The sequence below is a fragment of the Suncus etruscus genome, chromosome 15 (assembly GCF_024139225.1).
Source record: "Suncus etruscus isolate mSunEtr1 chromosome 15, mSunEtr1.pri.cur, whole genome shotgun sequence".
In the NCBI taxonomy this organism is placed as follows: Eukaryota; Metazoa; Chordata; class Mammalia; order Eulipotyphla; family Soricidae; genus Suncus; species Suncus etruscus.
Genome location: NC_064862.1, coordinates 32,742,698 through 32,769,596, shown reverse-complemented (window position 1 = coordinate 32,769,596; position 26,899 = coordinate 32,742,698). Strand labels below are relative to the sequence as shown.

The following is a 26,899-nucleotide window of genomic DNA, read 5'->3' as shown; positions in this document are numbered from 1 at the left end:
GTGAGAGGAAGGAAATACTTACTGAGCAGTGTCCTCCGAGTGAGTTGTGCCCACATGCTGGGTGCCCAAGCTCCAGCCCGTGCCTGAAGGGGGTGACACTTCCCACTGGGAGCCCTGTGGGCTGGCAGCCACTTTATGCCCGGGAAGATTGGCCAACACCTCGTGAGGTGGGTGGGGAGGGGGGAGGGAGAGGGGAGGGCTGGCCCTTCTGGGAACATGAGCCCAAAAACCAAAGTTTTCAGCCTGGCCAATGGGCGCCAGGCGCCTGTTCCTCCTCCTGTTTTCTTCGAATTCGTTCTTCGAGGTCAGCCCCCACGCCCAAGGATGATGCAAACCACAGCCTCAGTCCCTTTGAGAGTGTGCGGGGAACAAGGAGGTCTGGGCCATCTCAGGGGTCCTGGCACCAAGTCGAGGGGCGAGTCTGCCAGAGATACCCCTCTAGGTTGCCTCGGCCCTGGAGCCCCTGTGGTCTGGGGCGGAGGGAGCCAACATCATCCTTCTAGAGTGGGTGCTCTTCCCGCCCTGCTACCAGGGCTGTTAGGACATCTGTGAGCAGAAACCACTGGGCTCTGGGCACCCAGCCAGACTAGGCTGGCAGCCCCGAGATTGTGGTCTAGGCCCCAAGACCTGTGTCCATCAGAGGGGCTCATGATGGACATCTCCACCAATCTACACTATGTCATGCCATGTTATGCCATGCCACGCCACACCACACACCACACATTATGCCACACTACGCCACGCCACGCCACGCCACACCACCTTCCATCTTCACAAAGCCCGTGGCTCCCAACAGAGCATCTTCACTGCAGGCAAAGTGCCTGGCAGAACCCGCATGCCCACATGCTATGTGATCTAAAGCCAGTGGCTTCACCTTCCTGGGCCCCACCTGTCAAATGAGGAAGAGGAGAGTGTTTCCTGCCCACCTCTCTGCCCCAGCATGGACATAAAAGGGCTTTAAAGGCATCCGAGGAAGCAGGAGAGATAAAAGTCTAATTCCAAGTACTAAGTGTGGGGTGGGTGCTGAGGTGGGGGAAGTGATGAGCTCAGAGGGGGAAGCCAGGGAGGGGAATCGAGTCTGACGGTTGGGGACCAGGTTTCACTTTCTCGAAAGAGAGATCGTGAGCATATCTGCTGCTGCTCACAGACTCTGAACAGCAGCCTACAGAGTCGTAGGGACAACAAACCTGGTCTTTTACCAGGGGGGAAACTGAGGCCCTGACAGAGCTAGACAAGGAGGTGTAGGAGCTCTCTGGTCATCAGCACAGAAACCAGGACTGGAAAGGATTCCTGGCCCTTAGGGGCAATGGGGAGGAGGCTCCAGGAGCCTCTGGAGGGGTACCAGTGGCTGTAGGGGTTCAAGCAGTGATACGGAGGCTCTGAGCTGCTCTGTGAAGTGTTGGATCTGTGACACTCGGGCATAGCTAGGAGGAAGGTGGTTAATCTGGTCCACCAGCACAGGGTCCCACCACAGTCCCCAAGACTGTCTTACCAGTCCCCTCTCCTGCATCAATTACTCTTGCAGCTGGCTTTTATTCTGCCTCTCTCTGGGCCAGCTAAACTCTCAGAACTTGAAGATGCTGAGTAGTGAGATGGGGAGATACATCCCAAATCCCACAGGTGTCTCATTGATCCACCCACTCCTTTTTTGTTGGTTGGTTTTCGGGCCACACCCGGCAGCACTCAGGGGTTACTCCTGGCTCTGCACTCAAAAATCGCTCCTGACAGACTCGGGGATCACATGGAATGCCAGGAATCGAACCCTGGTCCATCCTGGATCAGCCACTTGCAAGGCAAATGTCCTACCACTGTGCTATCTCTCTAGCCCCAATCCACCTATGTCTGACACCTCTGCTCAGTGCCCACAGCTCCGGCTTCCATCACAACACTGTGGCCAGCTCTGGGCCACCAGCCTGGATTCTCCCCAAGAATGCGAGAATGTCACTTCTGCTAAACTTCTCATCTCAGTGCCTACGCCTGCAGCTCATCTCTTGGGGCCCTGGCCCAGTTAGAATTCTTCATTTCATGTCTTTGATCTCATCTGGCAAAAGCCGGGGGAGGGAGAACACCAGGCTGGAGCTCGGAGGCTTCCTTGAATGAGAAAACGGAGGCTCAGAGCAGCTCTGGGAGGGTCAGAGTCAAGGAGGGAGATAAGGGAGAGATCTGGGCTCCTCGGTTGGGGCCAATCTGCTGTCACACTGCAGGGCCACTACAGATCTTTACCTTCTCCCCTCCCAGACCAGAAGGGCAACAGGCCTTGGCACAACAGCCAGGAGGAGAGCAGTGCTTAAAGCCTGCATCAGCCAGAAAGCCAGTGTTCAGAATTATTACTAGAGGGGGCCGGAGCGATAGCACAGCGGTAGGGCGTTTGCCTTGCACACAGCCAACCCAGGAAGGAAGGTGATTCAAATCCCGGCATCTTGTATGGTCCCCAGAGCCTGCCAGGGGCAATTTCTGAGTGTTGAGCCAGGAGTAACCCCTGAGGACCACCAGGTGTGACCCAAAAACCATATATAAATATATAAAAATTACTAGTGGAAGTGCAAGTTAGGGACCCGGGTCGTCCAGGTAGAGTGGGATTTGCTGAGCATAATACCATTGCCTGGAAGGCTTGAACAAAAGAGACATCTATCTTTTCTCATGCCCTGGAGCTGGAAGTCTGCTCTTGGTTTGTTTTGGGGGACCACACTTGGCCATGCTCAGGGTTCACTCCTGGCTTTATGCTCAGGGATCGTGAACTCCACTTCTGGGCTGGCTTAGTTCGAGCCAACCTTTCTTCTCCATCTGTAGCAGTGTCTGTTCATGTGTCTGTCCTCATCTCCTTTCAAGGACACCTGTCCAACGGGCTTAGGAGTCAGTCCATCACTTCATTGCCCCTCCAAAGCCTCCTGGGGACAATTTCTCTGAATAGGGACCCTTTCCAAAGGCCTGGGGCTGGGAACGCAGGGGAACCCAGTTTGCAAGAGGAGGGTTGGGGTGGAGGGCAGTGGAGAGGGGTGCCAGAGAGGAAGTCAGAGTCTTTGGGAGGGGGCTGTGAGGGTCAGGGAGTGGCCTTCAGGTGAAGAGGTCCTGGGTTCCAACTCAAAAGGCTTCAGGGTAAGATGAAGATGCGTCAGCGTTTCTGGTGAGGTCAGCGCCCAGTGACGTCTCTCGCTCTCACCAGCAGGAAAACAGCTTGCAACATGGGCCCCGCCGGTATAAATAGGCTCCCCACCACAGGGCCCCAGCTGTCCCCTCTTCCCAGGTCACGTCAGCCAGGTCCGCGTGATTCAGAGCGGAAGAGACCGGCTCGGTTCCTTGGAACTGCAACTTCCTCACTTTCCCTACCTCTTCATGCTAGGGTGGGATTCAGGAGGCCTGGGGGGGGTGGGGTGTGCTCAGGCCAGGAAGGAGAGGGCCAGAGGATCACATGCATGCCCTATGCTACATGGAGAAAACCCCACTTTCGTACCACTGGGTACAACTCCTGAGTACTAAAGTGGGAGCTGCCCCTAAGCCTTGCTGGATGTGGCCCGCAAACTACAAAAACAACAACCCCAAGTCTTAGACAGAGGTTGGCACTCCATAGTGAACAGTGGGCACTGCTGGGTGGGAGATGGAGACTAGCCACATCCCCTTTTGCCTCTGCAGAATGCAATGATACCACTTAACAGCCAAAGGGCAAAGACCACAGTTTGGAACAAACCCAAGGGCCAGGAATGGAGCCAGAGCCATAGTACAGCAGTAGGGCGTTTGCCTTGCATGCAGCCAACCCGGGTTCAATCCCATATAGTCCCCAAAGCCTGCTGGAGCAATTTCTGAGTGCAGAGTCAGCAGTAGCCCCTGAGTGCTGCTGGGTGTGCCCCCCCCACCTACAAAAAAGCAAGGGCCAGGAACATGGCTGAAGTAGAACTTATGCCAGTATGTGTGGGGCCTGAGTCCCATCCTGGCTCGCACGTGCACATGCACATATACATACTCATACACACGATTTTTGTGGGGTTTTTTTTTTTCCTTTTTTTGGTCTTCCTTGTGCCGGGAGGTGGTCAGCACCAAGGCTGGAGCCTGGGTCCCTGCATTCTAGGCATGTGCCCCATCCTCATGAGCCATGTCCTATGGCAGGGGTTAGCAGGGTTTGATGAGATACTTCTTCAGTCAATATACACAGATAGCTGCATATAAATGTTCACAGCATGGGGCCGGAAAGATAGCATGGAGGTAAGGCGTTTGCCTTTCATGCAGAAGGTCGTTGGTTTGAATCCTGGCGTCCCATATGGTCCCCCGAGCCTGCCAGGAGCACAGAGTCAGGAGTAACCTCTGAGTGCTGCTGGGTGGGTGTGACCCAAAAACAAAACAAAACAAAACCCAAATGTCCACAGCAGTTTTTATTCACAACAGGCAAAAAGTGGAAGAAACGCGAAAGGTCCATCAACAGAACATGGGTTTTCTCCCCCCCATTTTTGCTTTTGGACCACACCTGGTTATACTCAGGGATCACTCTGGGAAGTTTCTGGGAGGACCATGTGTAATGCTGGAAAATCAATTCCAGGTTGGTCACATGTAAGGCAAGAGCCCTACCCACTGTAGGGCTACCCACCAGAAAATGGTGGGCCTTGGGGTCACTGAGCAATAGCACAGTGGTAGGGTGTTTGCCTTGCATGTGGCTGACCCGGGACGGACCCGAGTTCTATTCCTGGAATCCTATATGACCCCCAGAGACTGCAGGAGCGATTTCTGAGTGCAGAGCCAGCAGTAACCCCTGAGCACCTCTGGGTATGGCCTCTCCAAATAAAGAATGTAGGTCTTAAAAAAAAAATTTAAAAAGGAGCAGGAGAGATAGCACAGCAGTAGGGCATTTGCCTTCCATGCAGCCGCTCCAGGGCGGAAGGTGGTTCGAACCCCAGCATCCCATATGATCCTCGTGCCTGCTAGGAGCAACTTCTGAGTGCAGAGCCAGGAGTAACCCCTGTGGGCTGCTGGGTGTGACCCAAAAACAAACAAATAAACAAAAAGAATGTGGGTCTTGAGCCAGGAAGGTAGCTCAAAGAGCCAAGACAACTGCTTTGTCTGTAGGGAGATCTTAGGGACCCTAAGCAAGCCTGGTGTGGCTTCAAAACAAAAAGTAGGAAAAAACATTTTTTTGTTTTTGGTTTCTTGGGCTATACATGGTAGTGTTTAAGACTTACTCCTGCCTTTGCACTCTGGCACCTCAAATATAAATAAATACGATTAGAGATACAGTAGAAATTTAGATGCTTACCTTGTATGCAGCCAACCTGGGTTTAAGTCCTGGCATTATATATGGTTCCCTGAGCACTACCAGGAGTGATCCATGAGCACAGATGTATGGTCCAAAATCCCAAATTAATTCATTTAAAATGTGGTTTTGTGGGCCCGGAGAGATAGCACAGCGGCGTTTGCCTTGCAAGCAGCCGATCCAGGACCAAAGGTGGTTGGTTCGAATCCCGGTGTCCCATATGGTCCCCCGTGCCTGCCAGGAGCTATTTCTGAGCAGACAGCCAGGAGTAACCCCTGAGCACTGCCGGTGTGACACAAAAACCAAAACAAAAAAAAAGCGTGTGGTTTTTTGAGCTGGAGCAATAGTACAGTGGGGAGGGCTTATCTGGGTTTAATCACTGGCACTCCATATGGTCCTTGGACCCCATCAGATATAATCCCTGAGCACAGAGTCAGGAGTCAGCCCTGAGTGCCAGGTGTGCCCCAAAAGAAAAACAAGCAAACAAACAGAATTGTGGTTTTGAAGGAAAGAGAAAGAATACAGTGGGTAGGCAGAATACAGTGTTTGTCTTGTATGCAACTGACCTGAGTTCTATTCACCATCCCCATATGGTTCCCTGAGCCTGTCAGAAGAGATCACTAAATCAGAAGAGATCTCTGAGAGCAGAACCAGGATTCAATCCAGAGCACCAAAAACTAAAACAACCAAACAAACAAACAAATGAAAATATAGTCTTTAAGCCAGGGACCTTGTTTTGTTTTATTTTGTTTTGAAGCCATACCCAGTGGTACTCAGGGGTTACCCCTAGTTTTGGGCTCAGGAATCACTTCTGAAGGGCTCAGAGGACCAGATGGGATGTCAGGGATCAAACCCAGGTCAGTGGCATGCAAGGCAAATGCCCTATCCACTGTATTTTTGCTCCAGTCCCCTGAGCGAGGGGCCTTGACCCATGCTAAATGAATAAACCTTGAAAATGTGATGCATGTGAAAGAAGCCAGTCACATATGATATGATCCCACTTATATGAAATGTCCAGCACAAGGAAAGGGAGATTCATGATGGCCAGGGACTTAGGGGATCAGAGAGACCTAGAAAGTGATGCTGGAGGTAGGGGATGACATTTCAGTATGATGAATAGAGTTTGGACTCCAATAGTGCTGCGAGTCATGTGATCTTGTGAAAATACTAAAAGCTGCTTGCCTTGTACATGGTCAACCAGCACCCATATGGTCCCCCCAAGCTCTGCTAGAAGTGGTCCCTGAGCACAAAGCTAGTAGTAAATCCTGAGCACCACTAAGTGCCACTGAGAGATACAGTAAAATAACAGATTTGGAGGTATGTGAATTGTATCTTTTTGTTTTGTTTTGCTTTTGTTTGGGGGCCACACTCAGAGGCGCTCCTGGTTTAACTCCTGGCTCTGGACTCAGAAGTCGCCCCTGGCAGGCTCGAGGGACCACATGGTATGCTGGGGATCGAACCCGGATCCATTTTGGGGTCGCCACGTGCAAGGCAAACACCCTACCGCTGTGCTATTGCTCCAGCCCTGTGAATTGTATTGCAGGATCCGGAAAACCCGATGTCCAGCTGCCCGGCGCAGAGTAATGAAAAAGACTCAAGCCCAGCAATAATACAAGCAAGTTCCGTATATTATCTGACCGGTCAGAGGGTCCGAAAAGTACCCGTGTCAGAGTAGAGGGTACCCGTGACAGAGTAGAGGTTTACGGACCCCAAAACCTTAAGCCAGTCTCTTTTTATACAGAATTTAGACAGGTTGATTCATTCTTATCATCAAAGCACAATCTTAAAAGAAACAGGAATGAGCACCAACGTAGGAGAGCTGCGCTCAGGGTTGTGAGATAAAGGTGATTTCAAATTTCAAGATTTTAGGGCGGGTGGGCCACACAGGAGTGGGAAGCAGGGAGGCTGGGGGGCAGGGGGGCAGCATTTTCAAATCTCAAGGGTGGGTGGGTCACACAGGAGCACGAGGGCGGGTGGGTCATACAGGAGCTCGAGGGCAGGTGGGTCACACAGGGGCTCATAAAGCTGCGGGAAGCAGGGAGGCCGCAGAGAGGCCGGCAGGCAGGTTCTGTAACTTGGCAGATAAGGAATATGCAGACAGGCAGTTAAAGAAAACATCTTATAATTAGTTGAAATGAAATGGGAGAGCAAAGCAACTTATGGCTGGAGTTTAATAAATTCATATCATATTTTAAAGCTTTCATGAAAAGTATGTTTTTCACTTCTTTCAGTATCTTGAGGCTGAAAGTTCCAAAGCTGACCCCCAGGGTCACCACAGGGCCAGTAAGCACTGAAGAAACACAGCTCAGCAGACGAAGGCGTGTTCACTGAAGTCACTGGTGGCCTGATGGTGGTTGAGAAAGATGGAGTTACATCAACCCCCGGTGAAGAAGGACCAACCGGGTCTCTGCGGAAGTCAGCAAGGCGTCCCCTGTGCTGGGGAGGCCTCAGCTCAACACCTGGGTTCTTTAGGGACTTGGCGTGTCCAAAGGAAGCCAGGCCCTCCCCACCCCTCGCATGCTTGGGGCTCCCCCAGTTTGACTTCCTTTGAAGGGCCTGAATACATTTCAAGCAGCAGAGATGAGGAGAGAGATCAGCTCCGAGAGAAGGAACTTATCTCCTGCTTGGAAATGCTCACTGGCCGCTGCACCAGTCCTGGGTCCTTCCATCAGCCCCACGGCCAGGCCAAGGGGCATCTGGGCTGGGGCGACGTGTCAGCTCGCAGGCAGGAGTCCAAGGAACAGCCATGCTGTCCCCTCTCCACTCATTTTGTCCTGCAATAATCCCAAGCCTCCCCCCCTCCCAGAGTTTGGATGACCTCAACCCTGCAGAACATCATTGGGTTCTTGAGTGGCTCTGAGGCCTGAAATGTCACTAACTTAAAACCCTAACTGGAGCTGAGGGGTCAGAGAGAGAGAGAGCTCAGTGAGCTGGAGTACATGCTTTGCCTGCCAGACTCAGGTTTGCTGCCCAGAAACACATGGTCCCCCCAAGCACTGCAAAAGCAACTTCTGAGCACTGAGCCAGGGCTAGCTCCTGAGCAGCAAGCCCCTGTGGCCCAAAAACCAAAGCCCTAAACAGGAAAGGAGGGTCAGGAAGCCCATGGAATAAACCCTGATGACCATGTACTTTTGTTTTAGTGGAGTGGGATCTGGGCCACACCCAGCTGTGCTCAGGGCTTCTTCCTAGTTCTATGCTCAGAAGTCACTTCTGGTGGTGCACAGAGCGCCATACACAATATCAGAAAATAAGCCTGAGGCTGGAGTGGTGGCACAAGCGGTAGGGCGTTTGCCTTGCATGCACTAACCGAGGACAGACCGTGGTTTGATCCCCTGGCATCCCATATGGTCCCCCAAACCAGGAGTGATTTCTGAGCGCTTATAGCTAGGAGTAACCTGAGTGTCACCAGGTGTGGCTCAAAAACCAAAGAAGGAAGGAAGGAAGGAAGGAAGGAAGGAAGGAAGGAAGGAAGGAAGGAAGGAAGGAAGGAAGGAAGGAAGGAAGGAAGGAAGGAAGGAAGGAAGGAAGGAAGGAAGGAAGGAAGGAAGGAAAAGAAGAAAAAAGGAAAGAAGTAAGCCAAAGTCAGCCACATGCATGACCAGTGCTTTAACATCTGTATTGTTTCTCTGGCTCAAGATAACTCTTTTGAAGTCTCACATTCTCGCTAAAACGATTTTGGTGTCCCACACATCTGCTCTCAGCTCAGTGGCCATAGGGGCATTTTTGGCATCTTGTGGAGTCAGTTCTCCACATCTCACCCAGGCTAATTCACTGATCCCTCATTTTATGAGGCAGATACCATTGTCTTCATCCTGAGATAGAGAAACTGAGGCTCAAGAGACAGAGAAGGTTCAGGGCAGGAGCCCACGCAGCCCTCTCTGAGCTGTGGAATTGGCCCACGCCCCGTCTGGTCAATTAATCGCCCACACAGAACTGAGGTGGACATGCAGATTAACCAGAAACCAAAGCAAAAGGCTCTGGGGTAGGGAGTCCAAAACTCTATTGCCATAGGGAGGGGCAGTAGTGGGCCAAGCACCCACCAGGGAGGAACTGGGGGAGGAGGTATGTATTTTTTTTCATTTGTAAATGAAGACAAATTAGCTTAATGTGTCTACAAAAGGCTAAATGCCCTCCTATAACCAGGAAGTAGCAGAATTGGAAGGAGCTAACTTGTGATGACCTGCTCTTAAAAACATGTGATCTAAGCTACGACCACCAAACTTTGTAATATGCCTGTCAAGGTGGCAGATGTGTGTAGGGGGGGGGGAGGGTGTGATGGGAGTGACACTGCTGGTGGGATTAGTGTTTAAGGACTACATGGCTAAAATTCAAGTATCTGGGTCAGAGCGATGGCATAGCGATAGGGCGTTTGCCTTGCACGTGGTGACCCAAGATGGACCCAGGTTTGATCCCAGGCATCCCATATGGTCCCCTGAATCTGCCAGGAGAGATTTCTGAGCACAGAGTCAGGAGTAACTCCTGAGTGTCGCAGAGTGTGAACTCCCCCCAAAAAGCCAACTCAATTATCAATAACTTTGTAAATGAAGGTTCTTTAACTAAATAAAAATCTTAAAAAGGGGCCAGAGAGATATCATGAAGGTAAGGTAAGGGCAATTTCTATCTTTTTTTTTTGGGGGGGGGGTCACACCCGGCAGTGCTCAGGGGTTACTCCTGGATCTACATTCAGAAATTGCACCTGGCAGGCTTGGGGGACCATATGAGATGCCGGGATTCAAACCATCGTCCTTCTGCATGCAAGGCAAATACCCTACCTCCATGCTATCTCTCCAGCCCCCAGGGGTGATTTCTGAGCATAGAGCCAGGAGTAATCAATCCCTGAGCACTGCCAGGTGTGACCCAAAAACAAAAACAAAAAAATCTTAAAAGAAAATAAAATTAAATCAAGTAGATGTAACAGGAGGAAAAAATAAATTAACAGGAAACTTCTCTATCCTATGGGTCTGTAAAAATAACGTAGGTTCCTTGGAGGAAATGCAGGAAAGAGACCCCACAAATGCAAGTGAACCTGCTCAGGACTGTGCAGCGCAGGGGCCTCATTTAGACAATTGCCATCTCGACTGAACCAGCAGCAGCAAGGTGGTTTTGCTGCATGGCAGCTCCCGAAAGGGGCTTGTACCACACAAACTGGTCCATCTCCTTATTTATGGATTCACTTGGGCAGGGAGCAGGCAGCCTCCTAAGCAGTGTTCAAAGGGAGGCCATTTCCAGTGATACGTGATCAGCTAGGGATGGTGGTTTGATGCTGGACCCAAGCATGAGGTGCAGTGCCAGGAACCAGCAGGTGATGCTCAGAGGCTATATGGTGCCAGGGAACAAACCTGGATCTCCCACATGTGAAGTATTCACTTCTAACTACTGAGCTGTCTCCCCAGCCCTCCCTGGTGTGGTGTGATGTGGTGTGGTGTGATGTGTGTGTGTTTAGGGGTCACACTCTGACAATGCCTGGGATTGCTCTTTGTGGTGCTCAGGAGACCCTGGGTTCCTGCACTTGTGCATATGAGTCCTTAGAATCATGTCTCTGGCCCCACCCTCTTACTTCACAGTCTTCCTCTTTGCCATTCCAATAAAGCCAATGTCATTGCCACAATCTCCCGGTCTGCCAGCTTCCCCAATCTGGGCATTCCCAGTCTTTCAGGAGAGCATAATCCTCCCCCAGAGCCTTGATAAATGTTGTTCCCAAACCCTCCAAACACCAGGTCTAGTTCAAGATTTGCCTCTTTGGGAACCGAGGGATAGCACAGTGGTAGGGTGTTTGCATTGCACACAGCTGACCCAGGACGGATAGTTGTTCGATTCCTGGCGTCCCATATGGTCCTCTGAGCCTGCCAGGGGCATATTCTGAGAGCAGAGCCAGGAGTAACCCCTGAGCGTTGCCAGTTGTGACCCAAAAACAAACAAAGAATTGTCTCTTTAGGTCAGTCAGCCCCTCCCTGACCTTTCTCCTGCCTCCCAACCCCCACCCTGTGCCCCTCACCATGAACTACATGCCCCCTCCCCTCTTTGCAGCTCTCTTTGGAATTGTTAACCTGAACAACTAGGAGGCTATCTCCATATCTGTGGCAGTGTAAATTCAAGGAGGGTGTGCCCTGGGGATGGGGTACCCCTCACCTCTCTACATCATGGAGCAGGCCCAGAGCCCAGGGCTCTGTCCCTAATGAAAGAAGGAGCATCTGACCTTCAGCAAAAGCCCCAGGAAAGATAAGCTGCAACCTACAGATGGGCCCCACACTATCCCCAAGCTCACCTGCTGCCAGTCTTCTAGTAGGGCAGGCAAACTTTGTCCCAGGTAAGGGTGGTCCATGGAGCCTTTCCCTGGCTGGCCCTACCCTGGCTCCCATTTGCAGGGAAATCAGGATCCCATTACTCAGAATACACAGAAGCGCATGACCTCTTTTGGGGAACCCTTGACTCTTAAAGAAGCTGACTTTTTTCCTTCTTGATACATTTTCTAAAGTGAATTCAAATTCTCTTCTTTCAACCACTGCAGATTTGCAACACTTTCCTGGAAAACAGGCTAGAAAGAGGACACCTCATCTCTCACGCTTTCTTCAAAGAATTTGTGCAAGGGTGGAAAATGGAGCTCAATGATGCACGTGCTTTGCAATGGGAAATACTGGATCCTATTTCCAGGATGGCCTGGTGCCCAGAGGAAGGCCAGCTGTGGCCCCAGTGCACCACCCCTGTATTAGCACTGCTAAGTGTCCTCACCCCACCAAAACCAGACAAACAACAAATTAATTCAGAATAAGTTTCAATTAAGTGCAGCTAACTTCATAAAAGGCCAGTCTTTACTTGAAGGGGACAGGCTACACTTGGCAGAACCAAATCCTTTTCAGTCTCTCATTCACCTTCTATTAATGTAACTTGACTTCTGGATTGTCCAGGAGGTGGGAAGGATTAAATGAGAGAGGAAGAAACCAGTAAGAGAGTACAGCAGAGAAGGCACTTGCCCTGCATGGGGTTGACCCAGGTTCCATTCCCGATACCCTAAAAAATTCCCTAAGCACCACTAGGAGCATTCCCCAAGTGCATAGCTAGAAGAAACCCCTGAGCATTGCTGAGTGTGGCCCCCAAACCAAAACATAATAAATTAGACCAACAAATAATGGTGAGAAAGACAAGATTGACAAGCAAATGAACTGGCTGGAAATGCTGATCATGTCCAATGACTTTGAAGTAAATAAAAATATAACACAGTTAGTTGGTGCCAGAGTGATAATACAGTGGAAGGGCATTTGCCTTGCATGTGGCCAACCCAGGTTTGATCCCCAGAATTCCATATGGTCCCCTGAGCCTGCCAGGAGTAACTTCAGAGTGCAGAACCAAGAGTAACACCTTAGTACAGCCACATATGGCCCCAAACCCAAAATAAAATAAAATAACACAGTGCCAGGGATATAACTCATGTGTCCTTGCATGCATAAGGCCGAGTTTGATCCCCAGGTGCTCCTAGGTATAATCCTGGTGGTCCCAAGCTCTGCTGGGCCTGAGCAGCATCTCAGTTATGATCTCAGCAAGGAACTGTCCAGCTTACTGGCCGAGAATCACCAGTGACCCCTGGTCCTGTTCATTGCATATGAGACTCTCCCCAAAACCACTCACACCACATCCCACAGGTGGAGAGGCTTAGAAGGCCTATTTTCTTCCCATTTCTTATTCCAGGCAGTAGAAAGGGGGTGCATGGCCCCAGCCCAACCTTCCTGGCCATGCCTCAACCTCATTGCTGGGTGCCTGCATCTACACAGGACATTAGGTTCACTGTTCCCCAGGACTTGTCAGCTGCAGGAGATGGGCCTCCCTTGAGCACAGAGATTTTTCAAAGCAGAGATGTTTTCTGGCGGGGAGTGGGGGGTGATGGAGGGGGGCAGGGGCCACTTTTCCCATCTCCTGCCAAGTGACCAAGAACTGACTGGTACAGCAGGGGAAGCCAGGAGATTTCCCCCAGCCCAGGCAATCGGAAAGTGTGTCCCTGCACCCCAGGACATGTGAGCCTCTTCTCAGCCACTTGAGCTGGCTTCCTGTCACTTGTGCCAGGAAAAAGTCCTGCCTCTGCATAGGCATGGGGATGGGAACAAGGGCAAGGTGGAGGAAGTGGATGGGGCTCCAGCTGCACTGGCTCAGCAAAAGCAGCAAATTCTCAAGAGTAAAGGCAGAGGGAGAGGCCGAGCGGTAGTCCAGTGGGCAGGGCCTTTGCCTGGCACGCAGCTGATTCATGTTCGATCCCCAGCATCCCATACAGTGAGTGCCCTGAGCACTGGCAGGAGTAACTCCTGAGTAGTCAGCTGTGTCCCCAAAACAAGTAAACAAAAAGACATGTGGAGTAGTTCCAGGGTTGCTGCAGGCCTGCCCCCCAGGGGAAGCCGAGGACACGGATGGGATTTATGGGCAGGGATGTTGAAATGACTGAAAACAGCTGCTTAGAAAGACTCACCCTCACCTGTCTTGTTCTTGAGGAGACACCAAGGAAATGCTGGGCTTTGATCTTGATATACAAGGGGGAAAAAAGGAGCAGAGGAATAATGTAGGAGGTAAGGCACTTGTCTTGCTCTTTCTGTTTTTGGTTTTTGGTTTGGGACCACACCCAGTTATGCTCAGCGGTTATTCCTGGCTCTGCACTCAGAATCGCTCCTGGCTGGCTCAGGGGACCATATGGAATGCTGGTAATTGAACCCAGGTTCGTCCTGGGTCTGCCTCATTCAAGGTAAATGCCCTACCACTGTGCTATCACTCTAGCCCCTTGCCTGTTCTTCTTCCAATGCACAGCACTACAAATGGCCCCTGAAGCACCACCCAAGGGTCACTCCTGAGCAAAGAGGAACAACCCTGAGTACCACCAGGTATGGTCCCCACACAAAAACAAATGAAAGAAACAAACCCCCACAATATCAAGGGGAGACAGAACACCAAAGCTGGCTGAGAGAGACAGCAAGTAGCTAACAGTACTTACATTGCATGGGGTTGTGGGCTGAACACACTTATGCCAGGTGTGGACCCAGAGCACAAAGCCAGGAGTAAAGCCCCTGAGCACTGTAGGTTTGGCAGAAACAAAACAAAACAAACAATATTACACAGGTGACGGGGGTGTTCTGTTTGTGACTGTAACCCAACTATAATCATGTTACTTAAATAAAAATATATAATAAAAAAATGTGTACCCAAGGAGGGGCCTGAAAAAAAAAAAACAGAAAAAGCAAAAACAAAACACTGGCTCTGTCCAAAAAACTAGAGGAGATGGGAAGTGAGGTGCAGCCTCCAGAGATAAAGCAACCACCTGAATAGTCTTGACAAAAAAGACCAGAATGGAGGACAGAGAGAGAGAGAGAGCACAGTGGTAGGGCATTTGCTTTGCATGCAGCTAACCTATGCCGGATGTTGGTTCGAATCCGGCATCCCATATGGTCCCCTGAGCCTGCCAGGAGCGACATCTGAGCATAGAGCCAGGAATAACACCTGGTGGGACCCAAAAACAAAAAAAATAACCACAAAAATAAACAAACAAAAAAAACACCAGAATGTGCCAGTTCAGGGCCTGCCTACTGGCCAGAAGAAGCTCCTGGCTTTCAAGCAAATGCAGGCTGAGGCCTGAGGGACGATGGCCAGCAGAGCCTTGTAGGTCAGGGCCCCTGGGCAAAGAGGAGGAGAAAAGGTTTGGCAGGCTGAGGGGTTCCTGCACATTAAGGCACAAAGCAGAAATGAGCTTTGCTTTAGGCTACAGACAAATGGAGGGAGAGAGGCCAGAGAGATAGCACAGAGAGTAGGGCATTTGCCTTGCACACCGCTAACCTCGATTCGATCCCTGGTATCCTATATAGTTTCATGATACTGTCAGGACTCAGGTTCCTGAGTCCAGAATCTAAAATAAGTTCTGAGCTCTGCTGGGTGTACCCACACACCCCCCCCCAAAAAAAAGAGGGACAGAGTGGGCAGAGGGGAGGAGGGAGACTGGAAAGAGGCAAAAAGGTGTGGGTGGGGGACTGAGATGTGGCCAAATGGGTATCTAGTGTACTTCAGCATGACAGAGGCAGGCCTGAGAGATTATGAAGAGCCAGAGGGCCTGAGGGGTTCTGGACCCCGGGAAGAGTCACCAGGTAGGAATATAAGCCCAACTGCAGTAGGAGCCACAGAATGATGGTAGGGGATCATAGTGGCCTTGAGTACAATTGGGGGTGCTTTCTGTTTGCTCATTTGAAGACATGAAGTCAGGGGCTGAAGTGGTACTACAGTGGTAGGGCATTTGACTTGCAAGTGGGCATTTGACTTGCAAGTGGCCAACACCAGATGGACACCGGTTCGATTCCTGGGATCTCTTATGGTTTCCTGAACCTGCCAGGAGCAATTTCTGAGTGCAAAGCTAGGAGTAACCCCTGAGTGTCACCCGGTGTGACTCAAAATACAAAACAAAAAAAGATATGAGTCCAAAAAAAAAAAAGATATGTGGTTGGAGAGATAGTCAGCAGATAGGGCGCTTGACCTGGGTTTGATTCCTAGCATGCCATAGGGCAGGGGTGGCGAACACGTGGCTCTCGAGCCGCATGTGGCTCCTGGCCAAAGTGAATGTGGCTCTTTGCCTCTTATCATTATTTTGTATACTGTGGCTCTTTGCCAAGCTTGGATTTTGTTATGCTGCTTCTGGGGAGGGACCTCTGAGGAGAGATCTCCGAGCGCGGAGTCCCACCTCCAGGCTGCAGCATCCTGTCTCCCATCCCTCGGAAACAACTATACGGGCCAGCAAGCGGGGGGGGGGGGGGGGGGGGGGGACCCGTGTGTCTCATGTGGTGTCACATCTTGCCGTGAGTTCTTAGTGTGGAGGACGCAGCACACCCTCACTATCACTGCAAGATTTTTTTTTTTTTTTTTTTTTGGTTTTTGGGTCACACCTGGCAGTGCTCAGGGGTTATTCCTGGTTCCAGGCTCAGAAATTGCTCCTGGCAGGCACAGGGGACCATATGGGGCGCCGGGATTCGAACCGATGACCTCCTGCATGAAAGGCAAAAGCCTTACCTCCATGCTATCTCTCCGGCCCCATCACTGCAAGATTTTGACCCTCACTCAAAATGGCAAAATGCAATATGTGTTTAATTTATTATTGTTAAAATTAGATGCTTTTGTGTGAGTGTTTGTCTGTTTTGGCAGGTCACTGCGTGGTGTGGCTCTCTGACTCTCACAGTTTAAAATTTTGGCTCTTTGTGTCGAACTTGTTTGCCACCTCTGCCATAGGGTCTCTTGAAGTCCATCCAGAAGTGATCCCTGAGTGCAAAGCCAGGAGTAAGCCCTGAGTGCTGCTGAGTATGACATAAAATCAAACCAAAGGGGTAGGAGCGATAGCATGGTATGTTTGCCTTCCAATGTAGTTAACCCAGGTTCGATCCACAGCATTCCATATGGTCCCCTAAGCACTGCCAGGAGTGACTCCTAACTGCAGAGCCAAGAGTAGCCCCTGCCAGAGCAGTGACAGAGGGCATAAGGTGTCTGCCTTGCGTGTACTAGCCTAGGCTGGACCACAGTTCGATCCCCCGGTATCCCATCTGGTCCCCCAAGCCAGGAGTGATTTCTGAGTGCATAGCCAGGAGCAACCCCTGAGCGTCACCAGGTGTGACCACACCAGGTGTGGTTCAGGTTGCACCACTGGGAAAACAAATCAAACTGATAAAGGTAGTTGGGGGTTACTGGAAAGGTGATACAGAAATCAAGACTTTGCTTTTGCAAGCAGCTGAGCCCAGTCAGAGTCCCCAGCACCATATATGGTCCCTGTGCACTGCCGGGGTCTCTCCTGAGCCAGGAAGAGCCCCTGAACACAGCTGGATGACCCCAAAACCAAATCCTAAAAATAGATTTGGGGGCAGAGCAATGGTTCAATGAGCTGAAGCATATGTTTTGCATGTAGGGAGGGGGCTTGAATTTAATCCCCAGCACTGCATGGTCCCCTGAACATCACTGGGTGTAGCCCCAAAGCACTGAATGGGGAAAGCCCTGAAAGCCTGCCAGGTGTGGTCCCCCTGACCCCCTCCACCACCAAAAAAAAAAAAAGAAGATAAATTTCCAAGGAGGGCACACTGAGTATTTTGTTTCCTTACAAGAGGGTCATAGGCCAAATTAGTTGTAAACCTTTTTCTATATACATATGAATATGAAAACTTGAGAGCTGAGGGCCTGCATAGAGACTGTTAACTGCCACGGACATCTGAAAAGATACCTCCCCAAATGCTCACCTGTACGGCCCGGCACAGACACACATGTAAACATAAGACATGCAAACACAAGCTGGCCAGAGCATCATGTGGAATCAGATGACGAACAGCCACAGACACCCGGACAGACCTCAGCATGGACTCCACATTGGGGCTGCACATGCATATAAATGCACACGTTTGCACACACCAGGTGGCACACACGTGTGGGCAGGCAGAGCCTGACCTCCCAGGAAGGAAGAGCCCCCTAACCCCATCTGAGGCCACTGGCGGGGCTCTGGAATCCCAGTGGCGGGGCCTGGCCTGCCTGGGAAAGTGAAGCAGAAACCGCGGCCGTTGCCCAATGGGCTCATCCGGCCTGGCCCAGGGTCAGGGAGGAGCCAAGCCAGGCCTCGCGTGCCTGCCCACGCACTCGTTGCCACCGGCAGCAGACACCCAGTCACCCACACAGACAGCTGGATGGCGAGGAGCTTGCAAAACCGTCCCTGGCTCCGGGGTCAGCGAAAGTGTTCCTTCCCCCAGGGTAATTTCCCGTCCGTCCCCCACTTGGCTCTGTTCACCTGTTTGAATTCTGCTTCTGCCAGACTCTGTAGCCTGGAGCGGTCCCCTCGGTCCTCTGCACACACTATTTCCCTTGGGAATCTCTGTGCGACATATAAAGAATGGACGACACGCCCCAGAAGGGGAAAAACTGCTTTCCGGTGCTGAGAACCTGAGCTGCCCTTGGACTGAACACTAGCTTTTTTTCCCACCAGGTAGACCCTTGCCCCGGGGCCCCTAAGATGGCCCCAGACTTTATTCTTCCCTCTGGGGGTCATGGAGCCAGCTTGGGAGCCATTGAACAAGTATGGGGAACCCACAACTCTGCCCAGGAGGGCTAGAGTGAAGATTTAACCCCCCAAACTTCTTCCTCTGATACCACTGGGACTTCCTCCAAGGACAGGAAGACCAGAGGGGTAGAAATGGGCCCGATACGCCTGCCTGCATTTCCTCATCCCCTGACCCCACCCACCAGGTCCACATCCTGGACTGGGGGCTGGACTTAGCATTTCAGACCCAGAGGGTGAGTGGGCAAGAACCCCCAGCCCCGCCACACTGTCTCCTTCAGGGGGTGAGGGTCCCCACCCCAGCCTCAGAAGAGATTGTGATGTGGGGTGCGGGCTGGGAAGACAAGGTGGGACCCCAGTGAATGTCCCTGATCCACCCCAGGGTGGGAAGACCCAAGGAGACCCCTTTGCTTTAAGACCCTCCTGGGCCTGGAATAGGATGAAAAGATGACTCCCACCTGTGCAGGGAGCCACTCTAGACCCATCTGATGCCCCCCAAAACATCTACCATAGCTCTATCTAGCTGAGGCCCAGAGTCATCCTCTTCTTATTTCAATGTCCCCTGGACACCTTCCATTCCTTCTGCCCTTGATCCCGGCTGCTTTTTGGTTTGGGGGCCACACCTTGCAGTGCTCAGGGGTTATTCCTGGCTCTGCACTCAGGAATCTGTCCTGAAGAGCCCGAGGGACCATACTGGCTACTGGGGAATCGAACCTAGATTGACCAGGTGCAAAGCAAGCACCCTATTGTCTGTACTATTGCTCCAGCCCCCCAGGTTAGTTTCTAGCCAAAGGACCCCTACACTCCAACATGCCAGCATGAGGCAAAGAGAGGCAAAAATTCTCTCTGGGCCTGGAGATCAGTCCATGTCGGCTTTTTGGGGCCCCTACCCTGGCTCGGCAGAAGAAGCCAGTGCCAGATTAAAACCTGACCTGAGGACTTGACAGGCACTGAGGAATCTAGATGACGGAAACAGCCCAACAGGGCAGTGGGAGAGGCTAGGATCTCCCTAACTGCAGTCAGGTGACAACCAGCCCAGAGAGCCCTTGGTTCAGGGTCTTGAAAGGGTCCCAGGATGAGAAAGTGGAACTCCCACCTCTCATGCTAAACTATGAGCATCGCATCAGCCCATCAGCCATTCTGTAGAGTCAGGGGCTACAGTCCTGGGTGCTAAAAACCAGCTCGTCTCCAAACACTAGGAAAGGGAAAGGGGTGATCCAGGGTCCCCAACTGCTCACTCACCAAACAAGGCATAGCTCTCTGCTCCTCTGATGGGCGACCTCAAGATCCGAGAGACAGGGTGGGCGCAATGCCAGAAGCTGGGCTGTTCTGGCTTTTCTGGGGAGCCAGGGCGACCTTAGTACACCGAAGTCACACCCTCTTCCCTTCCCGAGCGCAGGCAGGGCTGGGCTGAGGGCCCCTGATAACCTTCTTGGGGCATGTGTGGGGCCCATCCGAATCCCAGTCTCCAGGAGTGGGGAGGTAGCCCCTATGCCACAGGACAAGAGGGTGTCTGTCGACTCTGAGTCTCATCACTTCCACTCTCCCAGCTTTTTTTCCCCCAAATGGGAATTGGGGCACAGATGAGTAGAGCACAACCCATGCCAGTTTCCCAGGGAGTTTTCCAAGAACCACAGGCTGGCTTAAGAAGCTGGAGAGAGAGCGAGCACAGCAGGAAGGAAGCCGGTCTTGCACCATGGACAACCCAGGTTTGATCGGTTCCCCTCTACCATTAGGAGTGATTTTCCTGAGCAGAGCCAGGAGTAAAGACTGTGCACTGAGACTGTGGCCCCCAAACCAAACAACCAAATAAACCAAAGAGAACCACGTCATAATAAGCCCTTTATAATAAAAAAGGAGAGTTGTACAAACACTTTCATTGGATGTCCCCTGAGGGGGCAGGCACTCAGACTCACTGGGGAAGGGAAGCCAGGCCAGAGGCAGAACGGACATCATGGCCTGCGGGGAGCAGCAGGCCTGGGTACTGAGAAGGGGGTTTGGGAGGTTTGGCTCGGGCCTCAGCAGGGAATGTGCAAATGCAGAGGCCAGCCTTGCCCCGGAGTGACAGGTTGGGGCCTCCAAGCGGAAGCCCTGAGCACTGTGTCATCTGTGGGCAGACATGCGTGTCCCCACATGAGGACTGGTGCCTGCATGTAGCTTACATATGATATAGCTGATCAAAAGGGATGCCCTGGTGGGAACTGGGAAAGCCCCCAAGTGGGGGCTTTCATCCCAGAGCCTGAGGAGATAGCTTAGAGATGTCTCTAGAAGCCAAGGGGTGAGGAAGATGGCACGGCGCTGCCCTCTGCCATGGCCTCAGGACCCCAGGCTCTCCTGCCGCCGCTGGAGCACCTCGATGACGCTGTCAATGCCGTCCTCGGGCACCTGTGGACAGGTAGGCAGAGAGGGCGGAAGCAGAGTCGAAATTAGTTGCATCCTCATGCAGATGCAACCACTTCCTGTTCCCCCTCCCTGCAGGGCACCTCCCCTCTCCTGCCTAGTCTAGGGCACTCACCAGGGCATGGTCAAAATTGAAGGTGCTGATGTAGTAGGCCGAGATGTCTGCCGCAGCCAGGGGCCCTGCAATCTGGGCCACGATCCCACATTCATCTGAGAGGTGAGGAGAGGGTCAAGAAGTCACCCTGATCCCTACAACAGCCCCCCCCCCCCTCAAGTCCCTACAGCTCCACGAGCAGCCCTCACCAAATCCCAGGGGCTGGCCGCCGATGCGAACCATCCTCCACAGCTCGCCCGAGGAGCTGGTCAGCAGGAGGTCACTGGGGAACCTGGACAGACAGAAGGACAGGGGTAGGGCTCGTCTAGCCACTCCCTGTCCCACTGTGAACCCCAGGGAACAGTTTAGCCCAGCAGCCCAAATGCCTGATGCCCCCTCCCTCCGTGGGCTGGCTGAGGGCCTCTGGCCCACCCACTCCCTCTGAAGCACATACTTTTTCTGTGTCTCAGCGTCCATGACAATAGAGATGTAGCCCTCGATGAGGGAAAAGGCAAAGAACGTGATGGTGCTGGGCCCGCTTGTGGCTGCCTCTTTGGGGACACTAGGAAGAGACAGGAGGCTCGGAGAGCTGCCAGACCAACCCCAACACCAATCCATTCCTTCCGGGTCAGCACCAGGAGTGTCTCCGGGTTACTTTTCTCTGTCCAAGGGTCAGATCTCCAAAGGCTATGGGTGGGGACAGAACACACACCCCAAGTGTGCTAAAGATGTGGAACCCCAATACCAGGACAGATGAGGGCATGGCTTGGAAGTAGCTCTGATCACAGGAGAGGGTGCCAGCAGTGGGTATCTAGAGCTTTCATGATCATCAATCAAGGGCACAGGGGTTCTCAGAAGCCCGAGATACAGAAGGGGTACAGAGCGGCAGAAGCAGGTAACAGGCAGAAGGTGGTCAGGAAAGGAAGGGGGAAGTTGGGGTGAGGAGATCCAGCCGGGATGAGGCTCACCTGTGTGAGTAGAAGAGAACATCAATGAGGGTGGTGGCAATGGCTGGCAGTGTCTCGGGGTCCAGGGTGAGGACACAGAAGCGATTCTGTGGGCTCTGGATGGGGTGCACCGTGGGGCTGGGGCCTGCTGGGGAGAGACTGGGTGGTGAATTAAGTGTGGCCTGGGGCATGGGCGCCCTCTGGTGGCCAGCCAGGGAGAAGACTGGATTAGACAGATAGAGGGTCCTGCTTCCCGCGCAACCCACCTTCCCCCAAGTATCCCCTTCTTCTCCCAGTCAGGGACCAAGGGTCTTCCCAGCAAACAGAAACCATAAACCAGGAAAAGGATCTGTGCATCAAGGCAGCCCTGCACAGGTCTGGATGTCGGGGAGAAGGGGTTCTCACCATGTTGTGCCCGGGGGAAACCATTGCTGGAATCATCTCTGGTAACAGGTACAGGCTCTCCGCCCACTTCTCGGTAAATGTCGAATTCCTGGGCCAGGGTGTGTATGACCACGGACAGGTCCTGCTCACGAACCTGCATAGCAGGGAGAAAGAAGGTCCATGACAGGCACCCATGCCGACCCTCCGCTCTATCCCAGCACCCCTAGGAAACGCACCAGGATGAAGTCTGTCTGGTACGTGGACAACATCAACACAGACACGTGGTGCTCGGCCAGTGGCGCGATGACTGAGCGAGCGATCTTGGTGACCCCAGCAGCCTGCACAGCCGCACCGCTGTGGGATGACACGTTCAGCACCAGCCACGTGGCCTCGGCCACTTGCAGGAACTCTGATGGGGGCAGCTCTGCAGGTAGGGAGGATGCAAGCCCAGTCAGGCCCTATAGGACGGGTCCCTTCCCATCCTGTCTCCCTGTCTGAGCTTGACAGGTCTGGAAATGGGGGCTGATTCCTTCCCCTCAAGTTCTGTTGGCCTGCCAGGGATTTCAACTTTTCTGTTAAGCATAAACGAGAGGGGCCAGAGAGATAGCATAGTGGTAGGGCGTTAGCCTTGCACATGGCCAATCCAGGATGAATGGTGATTTGATCTTCGGCATTCCCCCGAGCCTGCCAGGAGTAATTTCTGAGTGCAGAGCCAAAAGTAATCCCTGAACACAGCTGAGTGTGACCCCCCCCCCCAAAAAAAAAGAAACGAGAGATAGCACAGCAGGTAGGATGCTTGCCTTGCACATGGCCAACCTAGCTTCGATCCCCGGCATCCCATATGGTCCCTCTAGTGCAGTGATGGCTAATCTTTTTTTTTTTTTTTTTTTTTTTTTTGGTTTTTGGGTCACACCCGACAGTGCTCAGGGGTTATTCCTGGCTGTCTGCTAAGAAATAGCTCCTGGCAGGCATGGGGGACCATATGGGACACTGGGATTCGAACCAGCCAACTTTGGTCCTCGATCGGCTGCATGCAAGGCAAATGTCGCTGTGCTATCTCTCCGGGCCCGTGATGACTAATCTTTTTGAGCCTGAGTGCCCAAACTGCCATACAATGCCCAGTCCTCCCAATGGCCAGTCCAGCCCTGTTGCCAGATGAGCTGCAAAGCAGACACCGGCACACTCGCCTCACGCTGCGCCGAATATCTTAATTGAGGACCCCTTCCTGCGTGCCAGCTGCAAGGCCTTTGCGTGCCACCGCTGGCACGCGTGCCATAGGTTCGCCATCGAGGCTCTAGTGCCTCTAGGAGTGATCCCTGAGCATGGCTTGTGTGGCCAATATAAAAAACAAAAATCCAGTTTGTTTGCAAGTCAGAGTTTGAAACCTGGGCTCAAACTCGTTCCACAATTTACTTTAAAGCTGGAGCTGAAGTTCTCTGCTCTCAGTAACAGTTCACAAAAGGGGGGCCCAGAGAGATAGCACAGTGGTGTTTGCCTTGCAAGCAGCAGATCCAGAACCAGAGGTGGTTGGTTCGAATCCTGGTGTCCCATATGGTCCCCGAGCCTGCCAGGAGCTATTTCTGAGCAGACAGCCAGGAGTAACCCCTGAGCACTGCCAGGTGTGGCCCAAAAACCAAAAACCAAAAAAACAAACAAACAAGAAAAAAACAGTTCACAAAAGGGAACCCGGTGCTGAAAATTCAAAGACCCTCCACCACCAGGAGGCGCCAAGACATCAGTTTGGCTGGGGAATGCCAGGTCCCTCAACAGAACTAGACTTGCCCGCTGTACAAACAGGGAAACTAAGGCCTACAAACGCCATGAGTGGGTAGGCCAAGCGCTCACTGGCCTGAGACTGCAAGACTGTCAGATGTGTCAGATGTCAGTTCTAGAGGCCCAGGACAATCCAGACTGGCGCCTAGTCCAGAACAGGGGGCTGGGCTAGGTTAGCAGCCAAGAGGCCCCCTGAACCCTGCCCTGGGCTAGATGCCTGTGTCTGCATTCCTTCTCCAACCCTCAGACTGGGCTTCAGCAGACCAGTCAGGGAGGGTGTGACCCACACTAGGGAGAGAAATCTGAGAGAAAAGAATGGGCCAAGGGTTATAATGGCCACAGAGCTGGGGGCTCATGCCTGTCACGGAGGTCCTGAAACTGCACACTGTTTAGAAAGCCCTTAGGGGATTCCTAGCAGATCAGAACCATAATTGGATCCACTTTTACATAAGAAGAAACAAAACAGTTCAGAGCAAGGAAGTGAGTTGTTTAGGGCACACAGCCAGTAGTGATGCCAGCTGAACTGGAACCCAGATCCTTCTGTTTTTGAGATGGAAGCTCTTGGGACATCGGGTCCCAGCCTCTGGTAAAGAATCCCAGAGAGTAGAGCTGGTGCAGTAGGGCAAGTGGGTTGGGCCTTTGCACATGGCTTGCAGCAACCCCCAAACAGTCCCTCCCCACCGAGCACCGCCAGGGGTGATGCCTGAACAGAGAGCCAGGAGTCATTTCTAAGCCCAGCAAAATGTGGCCCACACACCCTCCACCCCACCCCAAAAAAATAAAGAATCCCAGAGTTGGGGCAGGAGCAAAAGTACAGTGGGTTGGACGTTTGCACATGGCTGACCAGGGTTCGATCCCCTGCAACCCAAACTGTCCCCTGAGCACCGTTAGAAATGATTCCTGAGCACAGAGCCAGGAGTAACTCCTAAGCACAGCTGGATGTTGCAGCCCTCCCCCCAAAAAAATAGAACCCCACAAAAGGAAGCTCTGCATTCCTCCCTTACGCCCCAGCCCAGGCAGGCCCCACCTTTGAAGCCCTCCTCGTCCACCATGAGCGTGTAATCCTCGGGGGTCTCGGTCAGGCTGAAGAACTTGCACCTGGTGGGGGAGAGGGGCGAGGGAGCACTTGAGCCTGGGTGGGTCGCCCCTTCCGTCCTCCCTCCCCAGCGCCTGGAGAGACCACCTGCCCGCCCGCAGGCCCCCCTCCACCCCTCCACTTTCCCCTCGGGCAGCGGGGTGCGGGCTCCACCTCCACCGAGGCCTCCCGGAGCCGGATAGGCGGCGGTCCCCCCGCGCAGGGGAGGCCGAGCGGAGGGCGGCCCCCACCCAGGCCCCCCGATCCGGTCCCCGGGCCCACCCGAGCACGCACCGGCTGCGGCGGGGCAGGAAGAGCAGCTTGATGAGCGGGTGCGTGTAGAGCCACAGGCCGGGCCGGGCGAGGCTCAGCACCCGCACCCGGTGCTCCAGGATGTGCAGTTCCATGGCAGCGAGCAAAGCGCCTCCCGGGCCGGACCGGACCCAAGCCCCAAGCCGCGTCGGGGGCGGCGCCGCCGGGGGGCGCGTAAGGAGACGCGGCGCCGCTGCAGGCCCACGCCGCCCGCCCGCCCAGGCCCGCGCCGCGGCCCGTCCTGCTCTCCCCGGACACGCCCCTCGGAGCGCGCGGCCTATCAGGGGCCATGCCACGCCCCCTTCCAACACCCGGGGCCAATCGCCGGCCCTCGAGGCCCACAGTGCCCCGCCCTCCCAAGTCAAAGCCCCGCCCACCGGCCCCGCCCCGGCCCGGCCATGCCCCTCGTCGGGCCACGCCCTTCCCGTCTACAGGTCCTCGGCTGCTCCCTGGTGTGTGTGGAGCGCTCGGGAACTTGGGGTGGTTTTTTGAAAGAGTCTGATCACTGGACCTCGGAAGGACCCACGGGAGGGGTGAGAGTACCCCCGTGCAGGCTGGGCGAGCCTGGGATGGCGCCCAAGTGCCCTTCCTGGCATCTTCTTCCTTCTTGCCTCTCAGCAGAGAGCAAGGCCAAGCAGAACTGGCACAGGCAGTGGTGACCAAAATTCTATTCCTGGGGCCAAAGCCATAGTATAGTGCAGGGGTCTTCAAACTACGGCCCGCGGGCCACATATTGTATTTATTCCCATTTTGTTTCTTCACTTCTAAATAAGATATATTCAGTGTGCATAGAAATTTGTTCATAATTTTTGTTTTTACTATAATCTGGCCCTCCAAAAGCCTGAAAGACAGTGAACTGGCCCCCTGTTTAAAAAGTTTGAGGACCCCTGGATAGTGGATAAGAGTGCTTGCTTAGCACACTGCCGGCCTGGGTTTAGTCCCTGGCATCCCATATGGTCCCCCAAACTCTGCCAATAGTAATCCCTAAACACAGCCAGGAGTAACCGTGAGCAACACTGTGTGTGACATGACAGCCCCCCTCCAAAAAAATCTTAGTCCTCCAATAAGGGTTGCTGAGGATTGATGCTGACACATACCAGTATCCCTTCCCAGTCCGAGGTCATTAAGTGTCCTGGCAAGGTGAAACCTAGCCTTGCCGGGTAATCCCCGCCCCCTGCCTGTACTGTGGGATGGGAGAACACAGGTAGCCAGATTTAAGGCCTGACCTTTCAAGACTAACCACTAAGTAACAAGTGCTTATGTCAGCAGTGGCCAAAGCTTAGACTTTGAGGGACCAGCGCCCATGCACCTGGCACTTTATGGGTAACTCTGACCTAACACTTGAATCCTCCTCAGGCTACCCCAAACCCGCAGTCACTAGCAGAATCCAGTTTTTCTAAGCATAACCAAATTTGCTTCAGGCACAGGGATTGTAGATAGTACAGAGCAGGACACTTTCCTTGTACACAGCTGACTTGGTTTTGATCCCTGGCACAAGGGTCACCTGAGCCCACCAGGAGTGAGCCTTGAGTGCAGAACCAGGTGTAGGCCCTGAGTACCACGGGGAATGGCCTCCCAAAATACTCCCCCAATTTTTTAAACAATAAAACTGTTAAAAACAAGTTTACTTCATGAGGCCAGT

General features: G+C 52.9%; 1 protein-coding gene across 2 annotated transcripts; it reads right to left on the bottom strand.

The window, feature by feature from the left end:
* Positions 1-20,101: 20,101 nt before the first annotated feature.
* On the bottom strand, positions 20,102-25,359 carry CASTOR1 (cytosolic arginine sensor for mTORC1 subunit 1). Of its 2 annotated transcripts, none has more exons than XM_049788841.1 (9): positions 25,240-25,359; positions 24,898-24,968; positions 22,334-22,521; positions 22,119-22,251; positions 21,735-21,861; positions 21,221-21,328; positions 20,976-21,058; positions 20,788-20,882; positions 20,102-20,657 (listed from the first exon to the last, which is right to left on the bottom strand). In XM_049788841.1, exons 1-9 carry the CDS (start codon positions 25,350-25,352, stop codon positions 20,589-20,591), a joined length of 987 nt encoding a protein of 328 aa, XP_049644798.1. In that variant the 5' UTR covers positions 25,353-25,359; the 3' UTR covers positions 20,102-20,588. The 2 variants fall into 2 exon arrangements, with proteins under 2 accessions (XP_049644798.1, XP_049644799.1); XM_049788842.1 differs by having other exon boundaries at positions 21,735-21,858.
* Positions 25,360-26,899: the final 1,540 nt, after the last annotated feature.